Source organism: Salvelinus alpinus, chromosome 35, assembly GCF_045679555.1.
Source record: "Salvelinus alpinus chromosome 35, SLU_Salpinus.1, whole genome shotgun sequence".
Lineage (NCBI taxonomy): Eukaryota > Metazoa > Chordata > Actinopteri > Salmoniformes > Salmonidae > Salvelinus > Salvelinus alpinus.
In genome coordinates this window covers 9,487,322-9,512,978 of record NC_092120.1, presented here as the reverse complement: position 1 = coordinate 9,512,978, position 25,657 = coordinate 9,487,322, and the positions used below count along the sequence as shown (strand labels likewise).

At 44.8% G+C, this 25,657-nt stretch overlaps 1 protein-coding gene across 1 annotated transcript in view; it reads right to left on the bottom strand.

Moving 5' to 3' along the window:
- Nucleotides 1–4,280: 4,280 nt before the first annotated feature.
- The window catches only part of LOC139564695 (G patch domain-containing protein 8-like), a 68,959-nt gene continuing 47,582 nt past the window's right edge, over nucleotides 4,281–25,657 (bottom strand). Inside the window, exons 3-4 of the mRNA XM_071384459.1 lie at nucleotides 14,655–14,785; nucleotides 4,281–14,269 (exon numbers count right to left, since the gene is read on the bottom strand). Coding sequence (XP_071240560.1) covers nucleotides 10,003–14,269; nucleotides 14,655–14,785 — 4,398 coding nt within the window. The 3' untranslated portion in view covers nucleotides 4,281–10,002. The remainder of the gene's footprint in view (nucleotides 14,270–14,654; nucleotides 14,786–25,657) is intronic.

The following is a 25,657-nucleotide window of genomic DNA, read 5'->3' as shown; positions in this document are numbered from 1 at the left end:
TACCTTTAAACATCAGCTATCTGAGCAGCTAACCGATCGCTGCAGCTGTACATAGCCCATCTGTAAATAACCCACCCAATCTACCAACCTCATCTCTATATTGTTTTTATTTACTTTTCTGCTCTTTTGCACACCAGTATTTCCACTTGCACATCATCATCTGTTCATCTATCACTCCAGTGTTATTTTGCTAAATTGTAATTACTTCGCTACTATGGCCTATTTATTGCCTTACCTCCTCACACCATTTTCTCACACTGTATATAGACTTTATTTTTTTCTATTATGTTTTTGACTGTACGCGTGTTTATTCCATGTGCAACTCTGTGTTGTTGTTTGTGTCGCACTGCTTTGCTAAATCTTGGCCAGGTCGCAGTTGTAAATGAGAACTTGTTCTCAACTAGCTTACCTGGTTAAATAAAAAAAATAAAATAAAAATAATTAAAAAAAAAGACAATCCAATTGTCTCAAGGCTTAAAAATCCTTCTTTAACCTGTCTCCTCCCCTTCATTTACTGTGCAATTATTGAAGTGGATTTAACATGTGACATCAATAAGGGATCATAGCTTTCACCTGGATTCACCTGGTCAGTCTATTTCATGGAAGAGCAGGTGTTCCTAATGTTTTGTACACTTAGTTTGTATGTGTGTGTAGTGTAGTTGTGAGTGTGTTTTATTAATCAGAACATGAGGCTTGTGGGAGAGAGCTAATCCTGGATTAACAGATTAGAACACTTGCGTTGTCATAACAACGCATTGATTGGGACTGAACATTGATCACTGTGTGTTTGTAGTTAATTAGTGAGTTAATCAGGCCATCTTGCAGGGGATTAATGAAGAAATCATCAAATCTCAGAATTACAACAGGATCCTACTAAATTAACACATCAGACCTGTGTGGGTGTAACCTCCCTCGCCCACACACTCTCCCTTTCTCTCTCCCTTTCTCTCATTCTCTCTCTCTTTCTCTGAGCGAGAAAGAGAGAGAGAGAGAGATATCTAAGCTTTCCTGATGAGTATGATAGATAATGCCCCCAAAGGGATAATACTTCCTAAAGACAGTAACATCCTGGAAATTTAGAGTGATGGATCCTCTGTAAGTGGTGTGATTAGAGACAGATTACAGATCAATAGATACAAATGACCAATTAGTGTAAATGACCAATTAGTGTAAAAATATCAGAATTGGGCTGCCTGTAAACGCAGCCTTACACACACACTGTGTAACAGCTGAGAGTATGGATTTAAAGTGGTCATAAAGAAACATTCTAATACGCTGGCCCTTTTTATAGGATCGCTGTAGAGAGGGGTGTGTGTATTTTTATCATTGTGGGCGGTGTGTGGGGTGTATGTGTGTGTGTGGGGGGGGCTCTGAAGCCTCCATCTGTCTGTCAAAACATCAGTGAAAAGTTTTTAATTAAAATGAAGTATTCTGTTTTCCCTCTCTACAGTACAACAGAGTCAGTAGAAAGGAGGCGAACTCAGTCTCTACTTAGCAGAAACTCACTAACTCTCATTAACTTTCTCAAAATGGAACGCCATTCATTAATGATCTCACTATTCTGTCAACTCTACTTCTAACACCGCCTGCTCTGCTCTCTCTCTCTCTCTCTTGTTCTCTCACTCTCACTCTGTCCTATCTCTCTCTCTTTCTGTGTGGTGTGTGTGTGTGAGAGAGAGCATTGTGATTGTAGTGTTTGTCTGTGTATACATGAGTGCTGTTATCTTTAGTAGATACAGCTGTGCTTCAGAGATAACATAACCAGCCAATTAGCAATGCTGTCTTAGAGCGACACCTCACATCTGACTGCTGTACACTGTAGTTACAAACAGTGGTTTCTGTGTGTGTGTGTCTGAGATTGTGTCACCTCCCTTGTTTTCATAAATCATTAGGCCACAGAAAAAGCCTATTCCCGGTCGTAAATCACCACACACACACACACACACACAGGGTTTTGATTTAAGTGATAATGATTTAATCAGTCACTGACAGACAACAGGAAATGCTGTGACATCATGATTAATAATGGCCCTTTCCCCTCATCCTGGGGTGTGTGTGTGGTTTGTGTATGTGTGTGTGTTAGCGTGTGTGTGTTTTTGTTGTTACAGAGTGTCATACTGGTGAGGTTCTTTCTCTCTCAGCAGTACACCTCCTACATCACTCCATGCTTTTGCTCACCCTCAGAGAAGTCCGACTGAATGTTAACTTCAGTGAGCTTTGGGTTCAGCATCGCTGCTTCACTTCAATAATAACCATTGTGTGTTTTGTGGTGTGTGTGTGTTTGTGTGGTGGTTCAGTCAGAATATGTGTGTGTCTGAGAGATGGTAGGGGAGGATTGATGGCTGACTGGTGTAGCTTGATTTTGAAACATACACTAATTATCAGTGCCTTCAATTTGAGTGTGTGTTTAAGATGAGAGGTTTGATGCTGTAACGGGTGCTAATTATTGCTGCTCTGGATTTCACTCAATCTGTTTGATCTGCTGTCCTGTGGAGACGGATCGAGAGCATGCGTGCACTGGCGCGCACACACACACACACACACACACACACACACACACACACACATACACACACACACACACACACACACACACACACACACACACAATTAGGGGTCATAAGGAGGAGAGAGGAGGCTTGAGCTCCAATTACTGAGACTCTAGTATTCTGCTTGGTTCCCCATCCTTACACCACAGGGATGTGTGTGTGTGTGTGTACAGTAAAAGTTATTTTGTGGAATTTCTTTCCTTCTTTTAATGCGTTTGAGCCAATCAGTTGCGTTGTGACAAGGTAGGGGTGGTTTACAGAAGTTAGCCCTATTTGGTAAAATACCAGCTCCATATTATGGCAAGAACAGCTCAAATAAGCAAAGAGAAACGACAGTCCATCATTACTTTATGACATGAAGGTCAGTCAATACGGAAAAAGTTAAGAACTTTGAAAGGTTCTTCAAGTGCAGTGGCAAAAACCATCAAGCACTATGATGAAACTGGCTCTCATGAGGACCACTACAGGAAAGGAAGACCCAGAGTTACCTCTGCTGCAGAGATTAAGTTCCTTCGAGTTAACTGCTCCTCAGATTGCAGCCCAAATAAATGCTTCACAGAGTTCAAGTCACAGACACATCTCAACATCAACTGTTTAGAGGAGACTGCCTGAATCAAGCCTTCATGGTCATATTGCTGCAAAGAAACCACCACTAAAGGACATCAATAATAATAATAAGAGACTTGCTTGGGCCAAGAAACACAAGCAATGAACATTAGACCGGTGGAAATCTGTCCTTTGGTCTGATAACTCCAAATGTGAGATTTTTGATGTGAGACCCAGAGCAGGTGAACGGATAATCTCCGCATGTGTGGTTCTCACCATGAAGCATAGAAGAGGAGGTGTGTGGGTGCTTTGCTGATGACACTGTCAGTGATTTATTTAGAATTCAAGGCACACTTAACCAGCATGGCTACCACAGCATTTTGCAGCAATACGCCATCCCATCTGGTTTGAGCTTAGTGGGACTATCATTTGTTTTTCAACAGGAAAATTACCCAAAACTCACCTCCAGGCTGTGTAAGGGCTATTTGACCAAGATGGAGAGTGATGGAGTCCTGCATCAGATTACCTGGCCTCCACAATCACCCGATCTTAACCTAATTGAGATGGTTTGGGATGAGTTGGACCACGGAGTAAAGGAAAAGCAGCCAACAAGTGCTCAGCATATGTGGGAACTCCTTCAAGACTGTTGAAAAAGCATTACAGGTGAAGCTGGTTGAGAGAATGCCAAGAATGTGCAAAGCTGTCATCAAGGCAAAGGGTGGCTACTTTGAAGAATCCAAAATATAAAATATATTTTCATTTGTTTAACACTTTTTTGGGTTACTACATGATTCTATATGTGTTATTTAAAAGTTTGATTGTCTTCGCTATTATTCTACAAAGTAGAAGGTTTTAAAAATACAGAAAAACCCTTGAGTAGGTGTGTCCAAACTTTTGACTAGTACTGTAGGTGTTTGTATCACCCCTGGCAGGAGTCTCCTAATCTCACAGAGGCCAAATCAATCAAATCTCCAAAATCTCCAAAAGCACTCTGGGTAATCTACACAATATACGCCATCTGGACCTGAACTGAGATCGTGTGTGTATATGTATGTGCGTTGCGCATGTGTGTGTAAATGTTTGTGTGTGCCCATGCGTGCATGTTTGTGTGTGGTTGTGTGTGAGAGCAGACATTGAGCTCCAAAAAACTAAGAGCATAGCATGTGAAATAAGCAGACAGAGAAATGGAGTTTCTGTAAAGTAATTTTATTGTCCCATGGTTGTATAATGCAGTCAGTCTTTGTCTCTCTACCCCTCAGCAGGGCAGATATATTTACATTACATTGTACACCAGATATATGGAAACATGTTATTACATTTTCATGCATTCCATTTTATGTGTGTGTGTGTGTTGTCCCAGGGATGATAGTCTTTGTTTAAGTTACGGTATGTCCAGCTTTTAATGTGATTGATGCCTTTTTGTACAAATGCTTAACTAACCTGTATGAAACGGAGATGGCCCTTACTTTTTCTTGATTGCTATCTCTCTTTCTCCCCCTCTATTTCTCACCTTTCGTTCTCTCACTATATCCCTCAAGCGCTCTCTCTTACGGGCATGGGAAACGCATGTTTATATTGCCAAAGCAAGTGAAAAACAATAAACAAAAGTGATATAAGCAATCAGAAATTAATAGTTAACATTACAAACACAAAAGTTTCAAAAGGATAAAGACATCTCAAATGTTATATTATTAGCTAGGTACAGTGTTGTAACAGTGTGCAAATAGTTGTAGTATGAATGGCAAGGGAAAATAAACAGATATAGGTTGTATTTACAAAGGTGTTTGTGCTACACTGGTTGCCCTTTTCTTGTGGCAATAGGTCACACATTTGGCTGCTGTGATTGCACACTGAGGTATTTTGACAAATAAGGGAGTTTGTCAATATTTGATTGGTTTTCAAATTCTTTCTTGGTCTGTGTGAACTGAAGGAAATATGTGTCTCTATGTTCATAGAAGGTTAGGAAGTGCATCTTAGTTTCCACCTTGTTTTGTGGACAGTGGGCACATAGCCTTTCTTCTCTCTCTCTGCCTATGGCGGCCTCTCTCAGTAGCAAGGCTCATGGAGTCTGTAAATAGGCAAAGTTTTCTTAAGTTTGGGTCAGTCACCATGGCACTGGCGTACTGGATACCCTCACAGCCCAATGAGGGCCCATGCGCCTGTCTGACATTGGTATATTTGTATTTTATTTAATAAATCATTTTCAAAGTAACCCTCCAAAAAGTCATTCATAAACCTTTTTAATTTAAATATGTACTAGGAAGCTAAGTATTTGTTTATTGGGCTTCAATAATGTGACTGATCAAAGTCCCTCAGGCCTTGAAAAATAATTAAACTGATTGAAATTAAGGGGATATTGGTGAGCAAATGCCTGGTCAGAACTACGACGGCGCCAGTGCCATGAGTGGAGCTTACTTAGGTGTTCAAAAGTGCATGTCAGACCGAGAGCCTAACTCTTCTTAATTCTTCATGAGTTTTAGTTTAGAAAACGATCTCTTCACAGACAGACAGTTACAGGGATGGTTATAAACTGCTTGATTGCCATAGCAACATCAGGGAAACTGGGAAGAATGGAGTGGTGCTTCAAATATAGCAGTTCTGCAATATCTTTAATTGAGTCTCTCACAGTCTCCTTAATTGTAGGCCTAGGAAGCGCTGGGACATGTTGTCTGTATACTGGACAGCCAGTAAATTGGCAGATGCAAATAGATATCTTTAGTGGACAACAGTTCTTGCGTTCTTGATTTTGTTCATACTGGTGAACTGTCATTTGAGTTGTGGTTGCAATATTAACAGTCCTTTATCTCTAGTATATCTTGCCATGCACCATTCAAGACTAAGTTTAAATTGTGTGCAGCGCAATGGACAAATAATGCACAATGTCGCAGAAAAATCTGTATGGGTTGTCAATACTCAGTATAGAAAACAGTCGGGCCTGTAACCTGGACCTACAGGCCGTGGTAAACATTTGCACACAAAAATGCAAGCCGACGCAGCCGCATACTGTAGCTACTATAGGCCTCTACATAGAAAAAAAGAGAGATTGGCATTAATAGACTGGTTTTACACACAACAACTTTCTATCCAAGCTGGGAGAGAGCCCGAGGAATGGCTCATGTCATGCACGTTCAGGTAGGATATACAGGACAGTTGCGAACTCTGACCTTTTGGAGGGTCCAGAGAAACTGCATTACGCCAGTGCACAGTCCTCAGGTATTCTGCCACTGTATATTCTCTTTTTAGGGCAAGGTAGCATTCCACTTTGCTCTGTTTTTTGGTTAATTACTTCCAATGTGTCAAATAGTTTTCTCATGATTTGGTTGGGTCTAATTGTGTTGCTGTCCTGGGGCTCTGTGGGGTCTGTTATTGTTTGTGAACAATGTCCCAGAACAAGCTGGCTGAGGGGACTTCTCTAGGTTAATCTCTTTGTAGGTGATGGCTCTGTTATGGAAGATTTAGGTGTTGCTTCCTTTTAGGTGGTTGTACAACATAACATCTCTTTTCTGGATTTTGATAATTAGCGGGTATCGTCCTAATTCTTCTCTGCATGCATTAGTTTGGGTTTTACGTTCTACACAGAGTCTCAATTTGACTTGGTTTGTCCCATTTTGTAACTTTTTGGGGTTGGTGAGTAGACCTCAGACCTCACAACCATAGAGGGTAATTGGTTCTATAACTGGTTCCAGTATTTTTAGCCAGATCCTAATTGGGATGTTGAATGTTATGTTCCTTTTGATGGCATAGAAGGCCCTTCTTGCCTTGTCTCTCAGATCATTCACAGCTTTGTGGAAGGTACCTGTGGCGCTGATGTTTAGGCTGAGGTAGGTATAGTTCTTTGTGTGCTCGAGGGCAATGGTGTCTAGATAGAATTTGAATTTGTTGGACACCATTATTTTTGTCTTACTGAGATTTACTGTCAAGGCCCAGGTCTGACAGAATCTGTGCAGAATATCTAGGTGCTGCTGTAGGCCTGCCTTGGTTGGGGACAGAAGCACCAGATCATCTGCAAACAGTAGACATTTGCCTTCAGAGTATAGTAGGGTAAGGCCGGGTGCTACAGACTGATCTAGTGCCCTCGCCAATTCATTGATATATATGTTGAAGAAGGTGGGGCTCAAGCTGCATCCCTGTCTCACCCCATGGACCCGAGGAAAGAAATCTGTGTTTTTTGCCAATTTTAACTGTACACTTGTTGTTTGTGTACATTCATTTTATAATGTTGTATGTTTTCCCCCCAACACAGCTTTTCATCAATTTATATAGCAGACCCTCATGCCAAATTGAGTCAAAAGCTTGTTTTGAAATAAACAAAGCATGAGAAGACTGCTTTTGTTTGTGTGTCAGTTTGGGTGTGCAGGGTGTATATGTGGTCTGTCGTACAGTAATTTTGTAAAAAGCCAATTTGACATTTGCCCAGGACATTGTTTTCACTAAGGAAATGTAGGAGTCTGCTGTTGATGATGCTGCAGAGGATTTTCCAAAGGTTGCTGTTGAGGCATATCCCATGGTAGTTTTTGGAGTTGGATTTGTCTCCACTTTTGTGGATTAGGGTGATCAGGCCTTGGTTCCAAATTTTGGAGAAGGTGCCAGAGCTGAGGTCTGTATATTTGATTATTTTGTTAAGGATATTGTCAACACCACAGGCCTTTTGAGGGTTTGTATTTTGTCCTGTAGTTCATTCAATGTAATTGGAGAATCCAGTGGGTTCTGGTTGTCTTTAATAGTTGATTCAAGATTTGTAATTTATCATGCATACGTTTTTGCTCTGTTTTTTGTTAGCACATTCTAAGCATGTATATCTAGAACCTAAAACGGTTCTTTGGCTGTCCCCATAGGAGAACGCTTTGAACAACTATTTTTGGTTCCAGGTAGAACCCTTTTCAATTCCATGTAGAACCCTTTCCACAGAGGGTTCTACATGAAACCCAAAAAGATTTTACCTGGAACCAAAAAGGGTTCTCCTATGGAACCCTTTTTTTCTAAGAGTGTATGACCAAAAAGATTCGAGAAGTGGTTTATCCATTCATCTCCATTTTGGATAGATAGCTCTTTGTGTTGATCCCAGAAGTGGTTTGATTCTATGTATTCTTCAATTACATTGAGCTGATTTCTGATGTGCTTTCCCTTCTTTTGCCTTAGTGTATTTCTGTAGTGATTTAATATTTCACCATAGTGAAGACATAGGCTCAGGTTTTTTGGGTCTCTGTTTTTGAACGGATAGGTTTCTACATTTCTTTCTTAGGTTTTTGCATTCTTCATCAAACCATTTGTCATTGTTGTTCATTTTCTTAGGTTGTCTGCTTGGAATTGTTTTATTTGATAGGGAAGCTGAAAGGTCAAATATTCAGTTTAGGCTTTCTACTACAGGTTTACACCTTCACTATTGCAGTGAAATGTTTTGTTCAGGAAGTTGTCTAAGAGGGATAACATTTTTGTTTGCCAATAGTTTTTTGGTAGGTTTCTACACTACTTTCCTTCCATCTATAACATTCCTTAATAGCATGCAGTTTGTTCGGCTCTGATGCCTCATGTTGAGTGTTGCTCTGTTCAAGCAACTGTAATTTTGCTGTGATCTGATAGGGGTGTCAGTGGGCTGACTGCGAACGCACTGAGAGACTCTGGGTTGAGTTCGGTGATAAAGTAGTCTACAGTACAACTGCCAAGGGATGAGTTTTAAGTGTATCTACTGAAGGAGTCCCCTCGAAACCTACCAGACCCAGCGTGCGGTAGATTTGTTGGTTGTTTTGTCATAGTTGTGTCTGGGGGGCATATTGGGGAGGGAATGCTGTCCCCTCCAGGTAGGTGTTTGTCCCCCTGTGTGCTGAGAGTGTCAGGTCCTTGACTGATTCTGGCGTTTAGGTCGCCACAGACTAGAATATGGAAATGGTTGATCTCCCCATCTAGGATGGAGAAGCTGTTGTCATTAAAGCATGGATTCTAGTGGGGGTATACAAGTAGCACACAGGAGAACATTTTTCTCTGTTATTCAAACCAGATGTAAAATGCTCCTGTTTTGATTAATTCAATAGAGTGGGCTAGGTCTGATTTACACCAAATTAGCATACCCCCTGAGTCGCTTCCCTTTTTCACTCCTGGTAGTTTGGTGGATGGGACTAACAGCTCTCTGTAACCAGTGGGTCTGTCTCCTCTATACCAGGTTTCTTGTAGGATGACAATGTCTGTATTTCTGATGTCTTTGGTGAAGTCTGGGTTCCTGCTCTTTAGGCCAAAGGCAGATGACCTCAGACCTTGGATATTCCAGCATGATATAGTAACAGCTTTGTGTTCCATAGTGTCCAGTGTTGTGCTTGGGGCTGAATGGGGCTTGGGCGGGTGTAGGAGTGGGGGTTGGTCCTATTGCTCTGCTCACAGCCTGGGCGTCTGTCTGTCGCTCTCTCTCTCAGGTGTTACGGTACTTCAAGAGACAGCCAGTGTGCCTAACGCTCAGAGAGGAAGAAAGAGATGAGAGAAAGCCAGCTAGTCTTAGCAGGTGCACGGTTTCCCTTGATTCATACTTAAATGGGGATCAAAAGGAGCTTCTCTCTCGCGCACACAGTCACTGTCGAAGGAAAACCTCATCTCCAACTTTTCAGGATTTAAATGTGTTATTTTTTATGAACAAACATACAATTATGAAACTTCAGAAGCTATTTTGAATACATTGAGGGGAGTTAATGCTTCCAATACATGTATAAACATGAAAATGGGCAAAAATGGAGTTAAAAGGTTTTCATCAGACAGCGACGAAATGCACACACATGCTCACACACGCATGCACTCATACAAAAACACATGCACGCATACACACACAAATTAAGAAAATTCAGTGGATTGTTATACTGTATGGGACATTATTGTCCAGGAGTTAACAATGCATTGTATTACTATGTGATGTCATCAGAGAGCATCATAATGCTTTTTGTTGAAACCTCAATGACCAAAGTCTTTCTAGATACGGTGGTCTCGGTGGTGGCAGTGTGAGGGGGGAGAGAGCGGTGAGGGGAGAGGGGTGGATGGCAGAGGAGGGAGGGAGGAGATGTAGAGGAGGATGGGAGAGAAGAATGGAGGGAAAGATAGAAGAGATGGAGAATGGATGGGGGAGAGGGGGGTGTAGGAGGGTCAGGTGATGAGGTGGTGAGGTGTGGGGGGCGAGAGAGGAAGAGGTAGAGGAGGGTGACGAGAGTGCCATACTAAAAGATGTGTGTTGTAGAATGAAAGGATGAAGGGTGAGTGGAGGAGGGTGGGTCATTAGAGGCTGCGGTATGGGGACAGGGGGATGAGGAGGTGGGAGGCTGGGGGTAGAGTGTGTCTGTAAGAGCTGTGTTTGTATGGGGTGTGCATCTAGCTTTAGAGAGGTATTTAGGGAAGTGGAGTGTGTGTTTTTATCTTGAGTGTGTGCCACATGTGTACGTGTGTGTGTGGGGTGTGTGTATGGCTCTGGGGAGGGGGTATGGTGTGTGTGTCCCGGTGTGTGTGTCTCTGTTCCCTGTAGCAGTCTCTGCATGTGCTCTCGTGCCTGCTCCTGCAGACAGCGATACTTGCCCATCTCCTCAGCGCTGAAGCTGATTGGCTGTTGAGCCAGAGGAGGGGAGGGGTCTTGTGACCACTGACCGCTGTGAGGTAAAGTTAGGGCAGGATATGAGGTCACAGCAGGATGTGATGTCAGGGAAGGACAGGACGTGTCCTCTCCAGTTTTCTCAGGGCTCTGAGACGAGAGGGGTTGAGGGTCCGGTCGACTACTTTGAACCGCTCCATTCTTCATACTCTCCTTCCCTTGGTTGTGGTCCTGGACCTGTGTCTGGACCTGGTCTTGATTGTGGTCCTGTTTCTCTGTTTGGTCAGGGTCCTCTCTTTCTGCCCCTCGTCTCTTAGTTCCTCTCCTGATCGCTGGTAGTTTCCCAATAAGTGGCAGTAGCAGAGTTCTGCTGGGGTTCCCCTCTCTGGGCTTTGGGGGGGCTTTGGGCTCTCTGTCTGAGAGACATGTAGGCTGTGCTGTGGGGTTGGGGCTCCTGTCCTGTGGATGGGTGGTATCAGTGCTGGGCAGAGGTCTAGGAGGAGTAGGTTTGAGGCTGGGGGCTTGGTGTTTCTCCTTTGTGGGTGAGGGAGATGGTGCTCGCCTGGGCACCCCTGTTGTTTTTCTCCCAGTCAAGATGAGTCTTGAGCGGGTACTAACGCTACTCCACCCCCCACTCAGGTCTGACACACTGGTGCTGCTGCTACAGGAGCCAGGGCTGGGCCGTCGGGGCAGCCAGTCAGGGCTAGAATCAGGCCAGGGGCCTGTGCTGGAGATGGGGCATCTGGTAACCTGCACACTGGGGACAGACTGGGAGCCAGGACTGGGGCTGTGTCTATGGTCAGGGCATCTGGTAACCCAGTCCCAGCTAAAACAATCAGGGCTGGGGCTGGGGCTAGGTCGCGATCCCTTCTCCCACCTGCTCCAGCTTTCTCTACCTTCAGTGGACCTCTGTCTCTCCCAGTTGTCATCCCAGCTGTATCTGTCCTCCCTGCAGTATGTCCTCCTATCCTCCCAACTGTCACTGCTGCCCCAGGTACATCTGTCTGGGCTTGAGTTCCCTGGTCCCCTGTCCCAGACCTCTCCCTCCCCAGGACTAGACCTCCATCCCCTGTCCCCCTCCAGAGTCCTGTGACTGGGGGTCGAGAGATACCCATGCCAGCCCCTTCCACTGACTCCTCCAGGGCTGGATCCCTTGCTTACTAACCCATACCTCCTACTCCCCCTATCCCTGTTCCCTCTCTCCCTACCACCCCTCTCCCTGCTCCCTCTTTCCCACCAGCCTCTACTCCCTCCATCCCAGCTCTCCCTCCTCCCACTCTCTGTTCTCTCCCACTCCTCACTCTCTGACCACTTTCTATTCATGTGTTTCCTGTTTCTGTGGATGTATTTAATCTTCCTCACTGGGCCACAAGAAATGTTGCTACCAGGGATGTTGTCATGACGACTGTAGATTGGGTTGTCCCCGTGGCAACCGTGGAGACAACCATATGCCACTGGGAGGTTGTGAGCCTTTCCCGAGGGCGACCCGGAAGTAGAACACAGAGAGGAGTCTGAACACCAGTAGAAAGGCCATCCCTCCCTTTCTCCTCTCTCCACCTTTCCATATCTCTCTCTCTCTATCTCTCTATACAGCTGAGACTCTGTGCTGTAATACTCTGTCCTCTCTCTGACTCTTGGTGCTGGGTTGAACGGGGAGGCAGAGTTATAGTTATAGTGATGTTGGTCTCTACTGTGAGGCCTCTGTCTGTCAGAGCAGGGCACAGACTCAGAGTCACACTCCCCCAGCAGGCACAGAGTCCCACCCCTCCTCCTCTTCCCCCTCCTCCTCCTCTTCCCCCCTGCCTTTCTTCTCCTCTTTCCGCCCGTCTCGCCCTCCCGCTCTATTTCCCTGTCTCCTTCTCCCCCTCTGTCTCCGTCACATCTCCTCTTTCCGCCCCACCAGGTGGAAACAGAGGTTATGACGCTCCTAAGACGCTGCCGCTCTCCCTCACACTCGTCTGAAGTCCCATTATACCTTTCCCCTCTCCTCCTCTTCTTCTTTGTGCTGTCGTTTACATTTCGGCATGACACATCTGTCGGAGTGCTTACTGAACCGCCCACGGAGTGTGTGCGCGAGCTGGCAGCGTGCGTACACACACATCTAACCTCGCTTGCACACACACACACGGCGGCACGGGGCTGGATGACAGCCTCTAATTTAGGCTTGGGGGTTCTGATGGCTCGTTCTCTCTCCTGTCTCACATGTCCTCCTAATCTGCCTCCCTGGGGATTGTGGGGGTTTGTGTGAGTGTTGTCACCGCAAAGGGGGTCACCGTTCCCGAAGAGGGGGTGGTGCCATCTGAACCCAGATTCACCTCCACTCTCTGGCACTGTTGCTTCTGCCTGGAAGGCTGCTGTCACTCCATGTGCTTCTGTCTTCTCTACAACGTGACAGGATGATGAGTGTGTGGCTCCCTCATCTGTCCCGCCTGTCTCTGTATATAGATCTGTATTGGATTCTACATTTTCTGTGTCCCGAGGAGGAGGCTGGGAGCTAGAGAACATGAGGGAGTCGGACTCCTCTATGTGTTTCTCTGTCTCCTGCTGGCTTGCTGAGTGGTTACAGTGTGACTTGGTTTGACAGTGGTTGTGGTTGTGTTCAGGGTTAAAGTGTAGTGGGTTGGTGTGGGGTTGCCAGTGTGTGGGCTTGCAGCTGTAGGAGAGGTGGGGTTTGGCTGTGGTAAACTGCAGCAGTTTTACTGGCCATCTCAGACGGGTGGATCCGTCTCTGGCAACCACATGGAGATATGAAGACATAGGAGTCTGATTCACCTCGTGGCCCTGTTGTCTGTGCTCTGTACTCCTGTTCCCCTCCTCCCTCTCTTCCCTCTCATCTGCTGTCCCGTGTTCAGGGCTCTGGTCTGTTTCTCTCAGTCTGGCTTTACGGGTAGGACAGCCTGGGTCATGGCTAGCAGAGAACCTGTCTCTCTCCTCCCCTCCTCTCTTCTCTCTTCTCTCCTCCCCATCTTCCCCGCCTGAGGGTTCTGTCTTGTTTCCGGGGTGGAGGCTGTTGGTTGGTTGTCCTAGTAACAGGTTGTCTGGGTGACGCAGCCGTAGCTCATCTCCTCCCCTTCCCTTCTTCATCTCCCCTCTTCCTCCTCTCCCCTCCTCCTCTTGCTGGTCTGAGAAGACAGAGGCAGATGGCTCTAGCCTTGGGCCCCTCCTGGAGAAACAGAAGGATACCCCCACCCTTCCTCTGTCTCTACCCCACGGAAAGGCAGGGTCCTGGGGAGAGCTGTTCAGGCGAGGCTGGGGATCCTCCAGAGAAGGTCCACATCTGGAATGCAAGGCTGGGGGTGGGGAGGCTTGGAAGGGCCCTCCAGGGAAGATGGGTATGTGGGTAGGGTCCTCTGGCTGCTGGGGCTGGGAGTTGGAGAGAGGCTTGGTCTGGAGATGGGGGGAGTCCTCTCCCTGGAGGCTGAGAGGGATGGTCTGGGGCTGGGTTAGAGGTAGGGTAACAGCGGGTCGCTGGGAGTTCCCTGTGGTTTGGATTAACCCTGTTTGGATCAAGGGGACATAGTGGTCCCCTGGTTTGTAGTCTCTCTCTCCACAGTGTCTCTCTGAATGCTGGATCTCAGCTCTCACTGTCCCTCGGAACCTAACAATCTGGCCTGGTACCCTGGTGCAAAGGAGAGGAGAGGTGGAGACGAGAGGATAGCAGAGAACAGAATAAATATAACATTTGTGAAAATGTCAAACACTGTCCATATTATGCAGTTTCCCTTGAGTGTTCATGTTATATTAACTCAGCCCGTGTTTACAGTATCTAGGCCAGCTCTTACATCCATCACTCTGAGAACCAGAGAGACTGACAGAGTGTGTGCAAGTGAGTGTATGTGGACAGTATGTGTGTATCATAGAGATCTCCTTTCAGTGCGCTTGGAAAGCAGGTCTACACACACACACACACACACACACACACACACACACACACACACACACACACACACACACACACACACACACACACACACACACACACACACACACACACTCTCTCTTACCTGTGTGTCTGTTGTCGTAGCAGTGCTAGTTGGTGCAGGTGTCTCAGAGCTCTCTCCTGCTTGCGGTCGTCCTTCCACGACTTAGACGCAACGTTCCGAGCAAACTCCCTCTGCTTCAACTCCTTTAGTCTCTACAGGGAGGAGAGGAGAGGGTCAGTGTGTGTGTGTGTTGTGTGGAAACTCTATTTCAGCTCCCTCTATCTGTGGGAAGAACCATCTCTGAGTGTGAATTGTGTATCAATCAAAAGTGTTGTTTCTACATCCTCTGCATGTTGTTTCTACATCCTCTGCATGTTGTTTCTACATCCTCTGCCATAGAAACTGTATGACAGGCAGAATGGTGATGATTGAGTACTGACAGTGTTATAAGCCTAATGATGATGAGAGTTGCAGTCTGTCAGATTGTCATCTCTCAGCAGGCTGCAGTGTATCAACCCTTCAATCATCAGCCTAAATGCCAGCAACCATCTGTCACATTAATATGGACTTCATCATAAGAGGATCATTTAGGAAACGTACTTCATTACGCAAATCTCAGTGATAATCCTGCTTATTGAAATCTTACATTGAAAACATTGACTGAAGTATGATGTTGTTACTGATAGAAACTACAGACCACTGATAGGATAAATAAAGCATAGACCACACTACAAGAACTGCATTGGAAGGCCCTAAAATCCCTCTAATTTAGAATCATCTAGAACTGCTCTGGAACTCCTGTCTAACTCCCTAGAACCCTCTAGAACTGAACCTGGAACTCACCTCTAACTCCGTAGAACTCTCTAGAACTGAACCTGGAACTCACCTCTAACTCCGTAGAACTCTCTAGAACTGAACCTGGAACTCACCTCTAACTCCGTAGAACTCTCTAGAACTGAACCTGGAACTCACCTCTAACTCCGTAGAACCCTCTAGAACTGAACCTGGAACTCACCTCTAACTCCGTAGAACTCTCTAGAACTGAACCTGGAACTCACCTGGAACTCCGTAGAACTCTCTAGAACTGAACCTGGAACCCACCTCTAACTCCGTAGAACCCTCTAAAACTGAACCTGGAACTCACCTCTAACTCCGTAGAACTCTCTAGAACTGAACCTGGAACTCACCTCTAACTCCGTAGAACTCTCTAGAACTGAACCTGGAACTCACCTCTAACTCCGTAGAACTCTCTAGAACTGAACCTGGAACTCACCTCTAACTCCGTAGAACTCTCTAGAACTGAACCTGGAACTCACCTCTAACTCTCTAGAACTGAACCTGGAACTCACCTCTAACTCCGTAGAACTCTCTAGAACTGAACCTGGAACTCCTAAGATCACAGCAAGCACCATCTCTGTATCATCAGCACTGAGAAACAGATCACTACACTGTGTGTGTGTGTGGGTCTCCTCTCCATCGGTCTGCTCCTTCAGGTGTGCCAGCTCTTTCAGGGAAATAGTGATTCATGTCTCTTTCTCTGCCTTCCTTTGTTAATAATTTTTCATCCTGCCTTTATCTGCGCTTGGCAGGTAGAGGTATATGTGTGTGTGTGTGTGTGTGTGTGTGTGTGTGTGTGTGTGTGTGTGTGTGTGTGTGTGTGTGTGTGTGTGTGTGTGTGTGTGTGTGTGTGTGTGTGTGTCAGTGTGTGTGTGTGTGTCAGTGTGTGTGTCTTCAGGCTGTAGAGGGATGTAAGGTGTCTGACAATAGCTGCTTCACTCCTCTATTCTATCAGCCTCTCTCTCCTCTCCTGTCTCCCCTTCTCTCGCTCTCTCTCGCTCTCATTAGTTTATCATATTTACACCTAACTTACTGTCTAGGAGCCTCCATTTGATCTAACAATAGATCTATAATTGTATCTAGCCACTATCTATCCCAACAGCTGATTATTTCCTGCATCTCTGTCTGACATGTCGTTCAGTCCCTCCTCTCTTCCGTCTTTCTCTCTCTCTCCTTCCCTCCTTACTCCTTCTACCCCTCCTCTCTCACTCTCCTCTCTTGCTATCATGAAATCACACACACAGTAAACCCTAAGGGCACATCTTGATACACTCAAATGAGCATGCATTTATTCATGCACACTCTCACCATCACACCTCCCGTGGCTGCTAATCAATGTCAGATAAATTCATCCTGCTAATCCAGGAACACACACACACACGTTGACAGTTCTCAGGTTAATCTGTAGTGAGCAGAACGCAAACGAGTGTTTCTATGTATTATCACTCACTACTTAACATCCCACTGTCAGCTCACTGTAGACGGCTTTGATGTGCTCTACTTGTGTGTGTGTGTGTGTGTGTGTGTGTGTGTGTGTGTGTGTGTGTGTGTGTGCGTATTCATGTATTCATGTGTGCGTGCCTGCGTACGTGTGTGTGTGTAGGTAGCGTACAGTAAGGGGCTTTGAGTCTTTGATGTCAAATGCTGGTATGTGGGAAATATTAATCCTATTCCTACTCAGATGCATACATAATACATAACTAACTCTCTATCCGTGTGTATGTGGACATGATTAACTATAGTTGTTGGGACCAGAACTCCCCACAAGAATAGTAAACAAACAAAAATTTGACCAACTGGGGACATTTTGTTAGTCCCCACAAATGCTATCTCTAGGCGGTTTAGGGTTAAGGTTAGAATTAGGGTTAGAATTAGGTTTTAGGTTAGGGTTAGGAGCTAGGGTTAGGTTTAGGGTTAAGGTCAGGGTTAAGGTTAAGGTTAGGGAATATAGGATTTTGAATTTAACTTAAGTTTTCCTCTCCATAAGGTTAGTTGTAGAAGAATGTGTGTGTCTGACAGGACTTCAATCATAGAAGGAGCAGATCTGTCAGTGACTGGACCACCTGAGAGTAGAGGAGTGAAGAGGAGGGGATGGAATAGAAGGAACATTTTTATTTGTCACATGCGCTGAATACAACTTTACAGTGAAATGCTTAAGAGCCCTTTCCCAACAATGCATAGTTAAAAAGTAAGAAAAAATAGCAAAAAAGAAAAACAAATTAAATGTTGTCACGCCCTGACCTTAGAGAGCCTTTTTATGTCTCTATTTTGGTTTGGTCAGGGTGTGATTTGGGGTGGGCATTCTATGTTTTGTTTTCTATGTTTCTTTATTTCTATGTTTTGGCCGGGTATGGTTCTCAATCAGGGACAGCTGTCTATCGTTGTCTCTGATTGGGAATCATACTTAGGTAGCCCTTTTTCCCTCCTTTCAGTGTGGGTAGTTATCTTTGTTAGTGGCACTATAGCGCTGTAAGCTTCACGGTTGTTTTTCGTTTGTTGTTTTGTTGGCGACATTTTTAATAAAAAGAGAAATGTACGCTCACCACGCTGCACTTTGGTCCACTTCCTTCAACGGCCGTGACAAATGTATTAAAAACGTAAAGCTGATATGTCTTCAGTTAATAAGAATTCAACCCCTTTATTATGGCAAGCCTAAATAAGTTCAGGAGTAAAAATGTGCTTAACAAGTCACATAATAACTTGCATGGACTATAGTGATTTTAGATTTTTGAATGACTCACACATACAATTATCTGTAAGGTCCCTCAGTCGAGCAGTGAATTTCAAACACAGATTCAACCACAAAGACCAGGGAGGTTTTCCAATGCCTCACAAAGAAGGGCATCTATTGGTAGATGGGTAAAAATAAATCCAACATTGAATATCCCTTTGAGCATGGTGAAGTTATTAATTACACTTTGGATGGTGTATCAATACACCCAGTCACTACAAAGATGCAGGTGTCCTTCCTAACTCAGTTGCTGGAGAGGAAGGAAACCACTCAGAGATTTCACCATGAGGCCAATTGTGACTTTAAAACAGTTACAGAGTTTAATGGCTGTGAAAGCAGAAAACTAAGGATGGATCAACAACATTGTAGTTACTCCACAATACTAATCTAAATGACAGAGTGAGAAGAAGGAAGCCTGTGCAGAATAAAAAATATTCCAAAACATGCATCCTGTTTGCAATAAGACACTAAAAGTAAAACTGCAAGACATCTGGCAAAGAAATTAACTTTATGTCCTGATACAAACTGTTATGTTTGGGGCAAATCCAACACAACACATTACTTTCCATATTTTAAGCATCATCTTATGTGGTGGCTGCATCATCTTATGAGTATAATTGTAATCGTTAAGGACTGGGATGTTTTTTAGGATAAAAAATAAACAGAATGGAGCTAAGCACATGTAAAATCCTAGAGAAAAACCTGGTTCAGTCTGCTTTCCACAAGACACTTGGAGATGAATGCAGCTTTTAGCAGGACAATAACCTAAAACACGAATTTACATTTGAGTTGCTTACCAGGAAGACAGTGAATGTGGCCGAGTTTTGACTTAAAATCTGCTTAAAATCTATAACAAGCCTTGAAAATTAATTTGACAGAGCTTGAAGAATTTTGAAAAGAATAATGGGCAAATATTGTTCAATCCAGGTGTGTTACGCTCTTAGAGACTTACCCAGAAAGACTCACAGCTGTAATAGCTGCTAAAGGTGATTCTAACATGCATTGACTCAGGGGTGTGAATACTTATGTAAATGAGATATTTGCAAACACTTCTAAAAACATGTTTTCACTTTGTCATATGGGGTATTGTGTGTAGACGGGTGAGACAAAAATCTATTTTATACATTTTAAATTCAGGATGTAACATAACAAAATGTGGAATAAGTCAAGGGGTATGAATACTTTCTGAAGGCACTGTAGGTAGAGGTAAAAGTGTCTAGGCAATCAGGATAGATAGTAGCAGCCGCAGCGTATGTGAAAAGAGTGTGAAAGTGTGTCTGTGTGAGTGTGTGTGTATGTGGCGTCAATATGCAATAGTGCCAGCATTGGTTTGTGGTGGTAAGTAGAGGGCTATGAAAATGATAGATGAAAACTCTCTTGGTAAATAGTATGGTCTACAGCTTATCATGAGATATTCTAACCAATGCGAGCAGAACCTCGAGACTTCCTTAATATTAGGGATCGCACACCAGCTCTTGTTAACAAAGAGACCCCCCCGAGTTTATCCCACGCTGCCGTTCTGTCCTGTATAGAAAAAACAGCTAGATTTATATTTTACATGTCCTTGTTCATCCACAACTCAGAGAAACATAGGATATTACAGTTCTTCAGATCACATTGATAAGATAGTTATAAACGGAGCTCCTCCAGTTTATTCTCCAGTGATTGCACGTTCGAGGGAAGAGGCGGTTTACACACTCGCCGATGTAGTCTCGTCATAGGAAATGATGGGGGAAATATTATGTAAAGCGCAAAAAAACCACACAAAATAGAACAATTGGTCAGGATCCCGTAAAACAGCTCCTATTCCCTCCAGCACCATAGACCTGGAAAAAAGCACTAGAAAATAAGAGGTAAGGAATGGAGAGGAAGAGTAATGACTGAATGTACAGTGGTTCTTCCTTTAAAAGTTGTGTCGTACTGCAGCACACCTTGCGGGCTGCAGCAGAATTCTATGGCACGTTATTTAAGTGGCAGCCATTGTTGCCATTTATGCTAGTTAGTGCTAGTTTGACCACCAGAGGGCATCTTTGAGAAGCATTTGACTTTTTTAATATTGGCTGTACTCGAGAATTGAAAACCTTTTTTTGTAAGAACATAGTATATGGGATTGATTTTAAGAAATTTAGCTTAATTCATTTGATGAATATTATGGTGTTTCTATTCCAAGAAAAACTAAAAACTAAACCCTCAGGATTTCCATTAGTAAAATATGTCGCTGTACAACGTGACCGGTCGGGAGTAGGCTACTGTACTAAGAGCAAAATAATCCTAATATTTCCACACCCTAATTGTAGGCTAGCCAATACCCAAACGGAGATTCAGTGAAAAGAAATCGAAAATCGAATTGATTTATCAACAAATTGGTATTTCCAAGATGGCGTAGCAGTCAGACGTCTTTGTCCTTCGTCTTGTCGTGTCCCATGTATATATATTTTTTATATATTTTTCTTCCCATATCTTTTTAATATTTTTCTAAACCTCAACTTCAAAATACTCTCCTGCAACCCGCCTCACCCAATGTGGTGTGGATCTGTTTTTTCTAAAGTATTTTTATTTACCTCGGAACCGGAATCGCCCAACAGAAGCTAGCCAGCTCACTAGCTACTAGTTTGTACAACGCGACTCAAACCAGAGCATACCGGACCTATTTTCTCTCCATATCCCCGGATTCCTACCGCAAGCTCTGAACCTTTTCACCTGGATCATCACAGCAGGCTAGCTGCAATCCGAGTGACTACTCCTGGCTAACGTCTTTCCCGAAGCAAGCACCAATTAGCCTGGAGCTAGCCCATGCTAGGCCCATTCTCCCGGCTAGCTGAAGAGGCCCATCAGACACTCCTGGGCTACAATACCCGGACCCCTTCTACTGCCGTTACGGGGCACGGAACCCCGCCGATACTTCACGACTGCAGACGTAACCTGCTCGAGGGGGTACTCAACTGGCCCCTACGTCGCGACGTCCCCTGAATGCCCATCTGCTAGCCTGCTAGCCGCGGCCGGCTAGCTGCTAGCCGCGGCCCGCTAGCTGTCTAGAGCATATTGGACTGTTAGCTGAATAGATCCATCGGCCAATTTCTTGGGCCACTATACCTATTTTGCCATATGGACATGGACCCCTCTGCTACCTAATCCATCACGACTGGTCTAGCGACGTCACCGCACGCAGAGGCTAAAACATACTTTCCTCCATCGCGATGTCCCTCTAAGGCCCTTCTGCTAGCTTGCTAGCCCCAGCCTGCTAGCTGTCTGAATCGCCGTGTCTCCAGCCAGCCCAACAACTCACTGGACCAATCACTCAGCTATCACCCAGCCCAATCACTCAGCTACGCATGCCTCTCCCTAATATCAATATGCCTTGTCCATTACTGTCCTGGTTAGTGATTATTGTCTTATTTCACTGTAGAGCCTCTAGCCCTGCTCAATATGCCTTAATCAACCATTTAGTTCCACCTCCCACATATGCGGTGACATCACCTGGTTTAAACGTCTCTAGAGACAATATCTCTCTCATCATTACTCAATGCCTAGGTTTACCTCCAATGTACTCACATCCTACCTTACCTTTGTCTGTACATTATGCCTTGAATCTATTCTATCGCGCCCAGAAACCTGCTCCTTTTACTCTCTGTTCCTAACGTACTAGATTACCAGTTCTGATAGCCTTTAGCCGTACCCTTATCCTACTCCTCTGTTCCTCTGGTGAGTAATCCAGGCCCTGCAGTGCCTAGCCCCACTCCCATTCCCCAGGTGCTCTCATTTGTTGACTTCTGTAACCGTAAAAGCCTTGGTTTCATGCATGTTAACATTAGAAGCCTCCTTCCTAAGTTTGTTTTATTCACTGCTTTAGCACACTCTGCCAATCCGGATGTCCTAGCCGTATCTGAATCCTGGCTTAGGAAGACCTCCACAAACCCTGAAACATCCATCTCTAACTATAACATTTTCCGACAAGATAGAACTGCCAAAGGGGGCGGTGATGCAATCTGCTGCAGAGAAAGCCTGCAGAGTTCTGTCTTACTATCCAGGTCTGTACCCAAACAATTCAAGCTTCTACTTTAAAAAATCCACCTTTCCAGAAACAAGTCTCTCACCGTTGCCACTTGCTATAGACCACCCTCTGCCCCCAGCTGTGCCCTGGACACCATATGTGAATTGATTGCCCCCCATCTATCTTCAGAGCTCGTGCTGCTAGGTGACCTAAACCGGGGCATGCTTAACACCCAAGCCATCCTATAATCTAACACGGAACCCAAACCGGCTGCGCCCGTGCGCCATCGTGCATAAATGTAGTTTGTCCCCCTACACCAAACGCGATCACGACACGCATGTTAAAATATCAAAACAAACTCTGAACCAATTACATTAATTTGGGGACAGGTCGAAAAGCATTACACATGTACAGTGGGGAGAACAAGTATTTGATACACTGCCGATTTTGCCGATTTTCCTACTTACAAAGCATGTAGAGGTCTGTAATTTTTATCATAGGTACACTTCAACTGTGAGAGACGGAATCTAAAACAAAAATCCCGAAAATCACATTGTATGATTTTTAAGTAATTAATTCGCATTTTATTGCATGACATAAGTATTTGATACATCAGAAAAGCAGAACTTAATATTTGGTACAGAATCCTTTGTTTGCAATTACAGAGATCATACGTTTCCTGTAGTTCTTGACCAGGTTTGCACACACTGCAGCAGGGATTTTGGCCCACTCCTCCATACAGACCTTCTCCAGATCCTTCAGGTTTCGGGGCTGTCGCTGGGCAATACGGACTTTCAGCTCCCTCCAAAGATTTTCTATTGGGTTCAGGTCTGGAGACTGGCTAGGCCACTCCAGGACCTTGAGATACTTCTTACGGAGCCACTCCTTAGTTGCCCTGGCTGTGTGTTTCGGGTCGTTGTCATGCTGGAAGACCCAGCCACGACCCATCATCAATGCTCTTACTGAGGGAAGGAGGTTGTTGGCTAAGATCTCGCAATACATGGCCCCATCCATCCTCCCCTCAATACGGTGCAGTCGTCCTGTCCCCTTTGCAGAAAAGCATCCCCAAAGAATGATGTTTCCACCTCCATGCTTCACGGTTGGGATGGTGTTCTTGGGGTTGTACTCATCCTTCTTCTTCCTCCAAACACGGCGAGTGGAGTTTAGACCAAAAAGCTCTATTTTTGAATCATCAGACCACATGACCTTCTCCCATTCCTCCTCTGGATCATCCAGATGGTCATTGGCAAACTTCAGACGGGCCTGGACATGCGCCTGCTTGAGCAGGGGGACCTTGTGTGCGCTGCAGGATTTTAATCCATGACGGCGTAGTGTGTTACTAATGGTTTTCTTTGAGACTGTGGTCCCAGCTCTCTTCAGGTCATTGACCAGGTCCTGCCGTGTAGTTCTGGGCTGATCCCTCACCTTCCTCATGATCATTGATGCCCCACGAGGTGAGATCTTGCATGGAGCCCCAGACCGAGGGTGATTGACCATCATCTTGAACTTCTTCTATTTTCTTCTATTTTCTAATAATTGCCCCAACAGTTGTTGCCTTCTCACCAAGCTGCTTGCCTATTGTCCTGTAGCCCATCCCAGCCTTGTGCAGGTCTACAATTTTATCCCTGATGTCCTTACACAGCTCTCTGGTCTTGGCCATTGTGGAGAGGTTGGAGTCTGTTTGATTGAGTGTGTGGACAGGTGTCTTTTATACAGGTAACGAGTTCAAACAGGTGCAGTTAATACAGGTAATGAGTGGAGAACAGGAGGGCTTCTTAAAGAAAAACTAACAGGTCTGTGAGAGCCGGAATTCTTACTGGTTGGTAGGTGATCAAATACTTATGTCATGCAATAAAATGCAAATGAATTACTTAAAAATCATACAATGTGATTTTCTGGATTTTTGTTTTAGATTCCGTCTCTCACAGTTGAAGTGTACCTATGATAAAAATTACAGACCTCTACATGCTTTGTAAGTAGGAAAACCTGCAAAATCGGCAGTGTATCAAATACTTGTTCTCCCCACTGTATGGCAATTTAGCTAGTTAGCTTGCACTTGCTAGCTAATTTGTTCTATTTAGCTAGCTTGCTGTTGCTAGCTAATTTGTCCTGGGATATAAACACTGAGTTGTTATTTTACCTGAAATGCACAAGGTCTTCTACTCCGACAATTAATCCACACATATAACGGCCAACCGAATCGTTTCTAGTCATCTCTCCTCCTTCCAGGGTATTTCATTTTTGAACTTATATGGTGATTGGCATCTACACTTTTACCACGACAACTGGCAAAACATTTAGTCTTTCAATCACCCACGTGGGTATAACCAATGAGGAGACGGCACATGGGTACCTGCTTCTATAAACCAATGAGGAGATGGGAGAGGCAGGACTTTCAGCGCGATCTGCGTCAGAAATAGAAAGGAGTTCTATTTTAGCCCTTGGCCTTGCAGACACTCGTTGGTGCGCGCAGGCAGTGTGGGTGCAATAATTGAATAACATGGATTTCTAAATTTATTTTGCGACGTGTCCGGTATGGTCAGCATGTAAGCTTGATGCCCTCAATCTCACACAAATTATCAATGAACCTAGCAGGTACAACCCCAAATCTGTAAACACGGGCACCCTCATAGACATCATCCTAACCAACTTGCCCTCGAAATACACCTCTGCTGTTTTCAACCAGGATCTCAGCGATCAAGTCCATGGAGAATAAGAGCACCTCCTCCTAGATGCCCACTGCACAGAGGCTAGGAAACACTGTCACCACCGATAAATCCACTATAATTGAGAATTTCAATAAGCATTTTTCTATGGCTGGCCATGCTTTCCACCTGGCTACCCCTACCCCGATCAAGAGCCCTGCACCCCCCACAGCAACTCGCCCAAGCCTCCCCATTTCTCCTTCACCCAAATCCAGATAGCTGATGTTCTGAAAGAGCTGCAAAATCTGGACCCCTACAAATCAGCCGGGCTACACAATCTGGACCCTCTCTTTATAAAATGATCTGCCGAAATTGTTGCATTACTAGCCTGTTCAATTACTAGCCTGTTCAACCTCTCTTTCGTATCGTCTGAGATTCCCGAAGATTGGAAAGCTGCCACGGTCATCCCCCTCTTCAAAGAGGGAGACACTCTAGACCCAAACTGCTACAGACCTATATCTATCCTACCCTGTCTTTCTAAGGTCTTCGAAAGCCAAGTTAACAAACAGATTACCGACCATTTCGAATCCCACCGTACCTTCTCCGCTATGCAATCTGGTTTCAGAGCTGTTCATGGGTGCACCTTAGCCATGCTCAAGGTCCTAAACGATATCATAACCGCCATCGATAAGAGACATTACTGTGCAGCCGTATTCATTGACCTGGCCAAGGCTTTCGACTCTGTCAATCACCACATTCTTATCGGCAGACTCAACAGCCCTGGTTTATCAAATGATTGCCTCGCCTGGTTCACCAACTACTTCTCTGATAGAGTTCAGTGTGTCAAATCGGAGGGCCTGTTGTCCGGACCTCTGGCAGT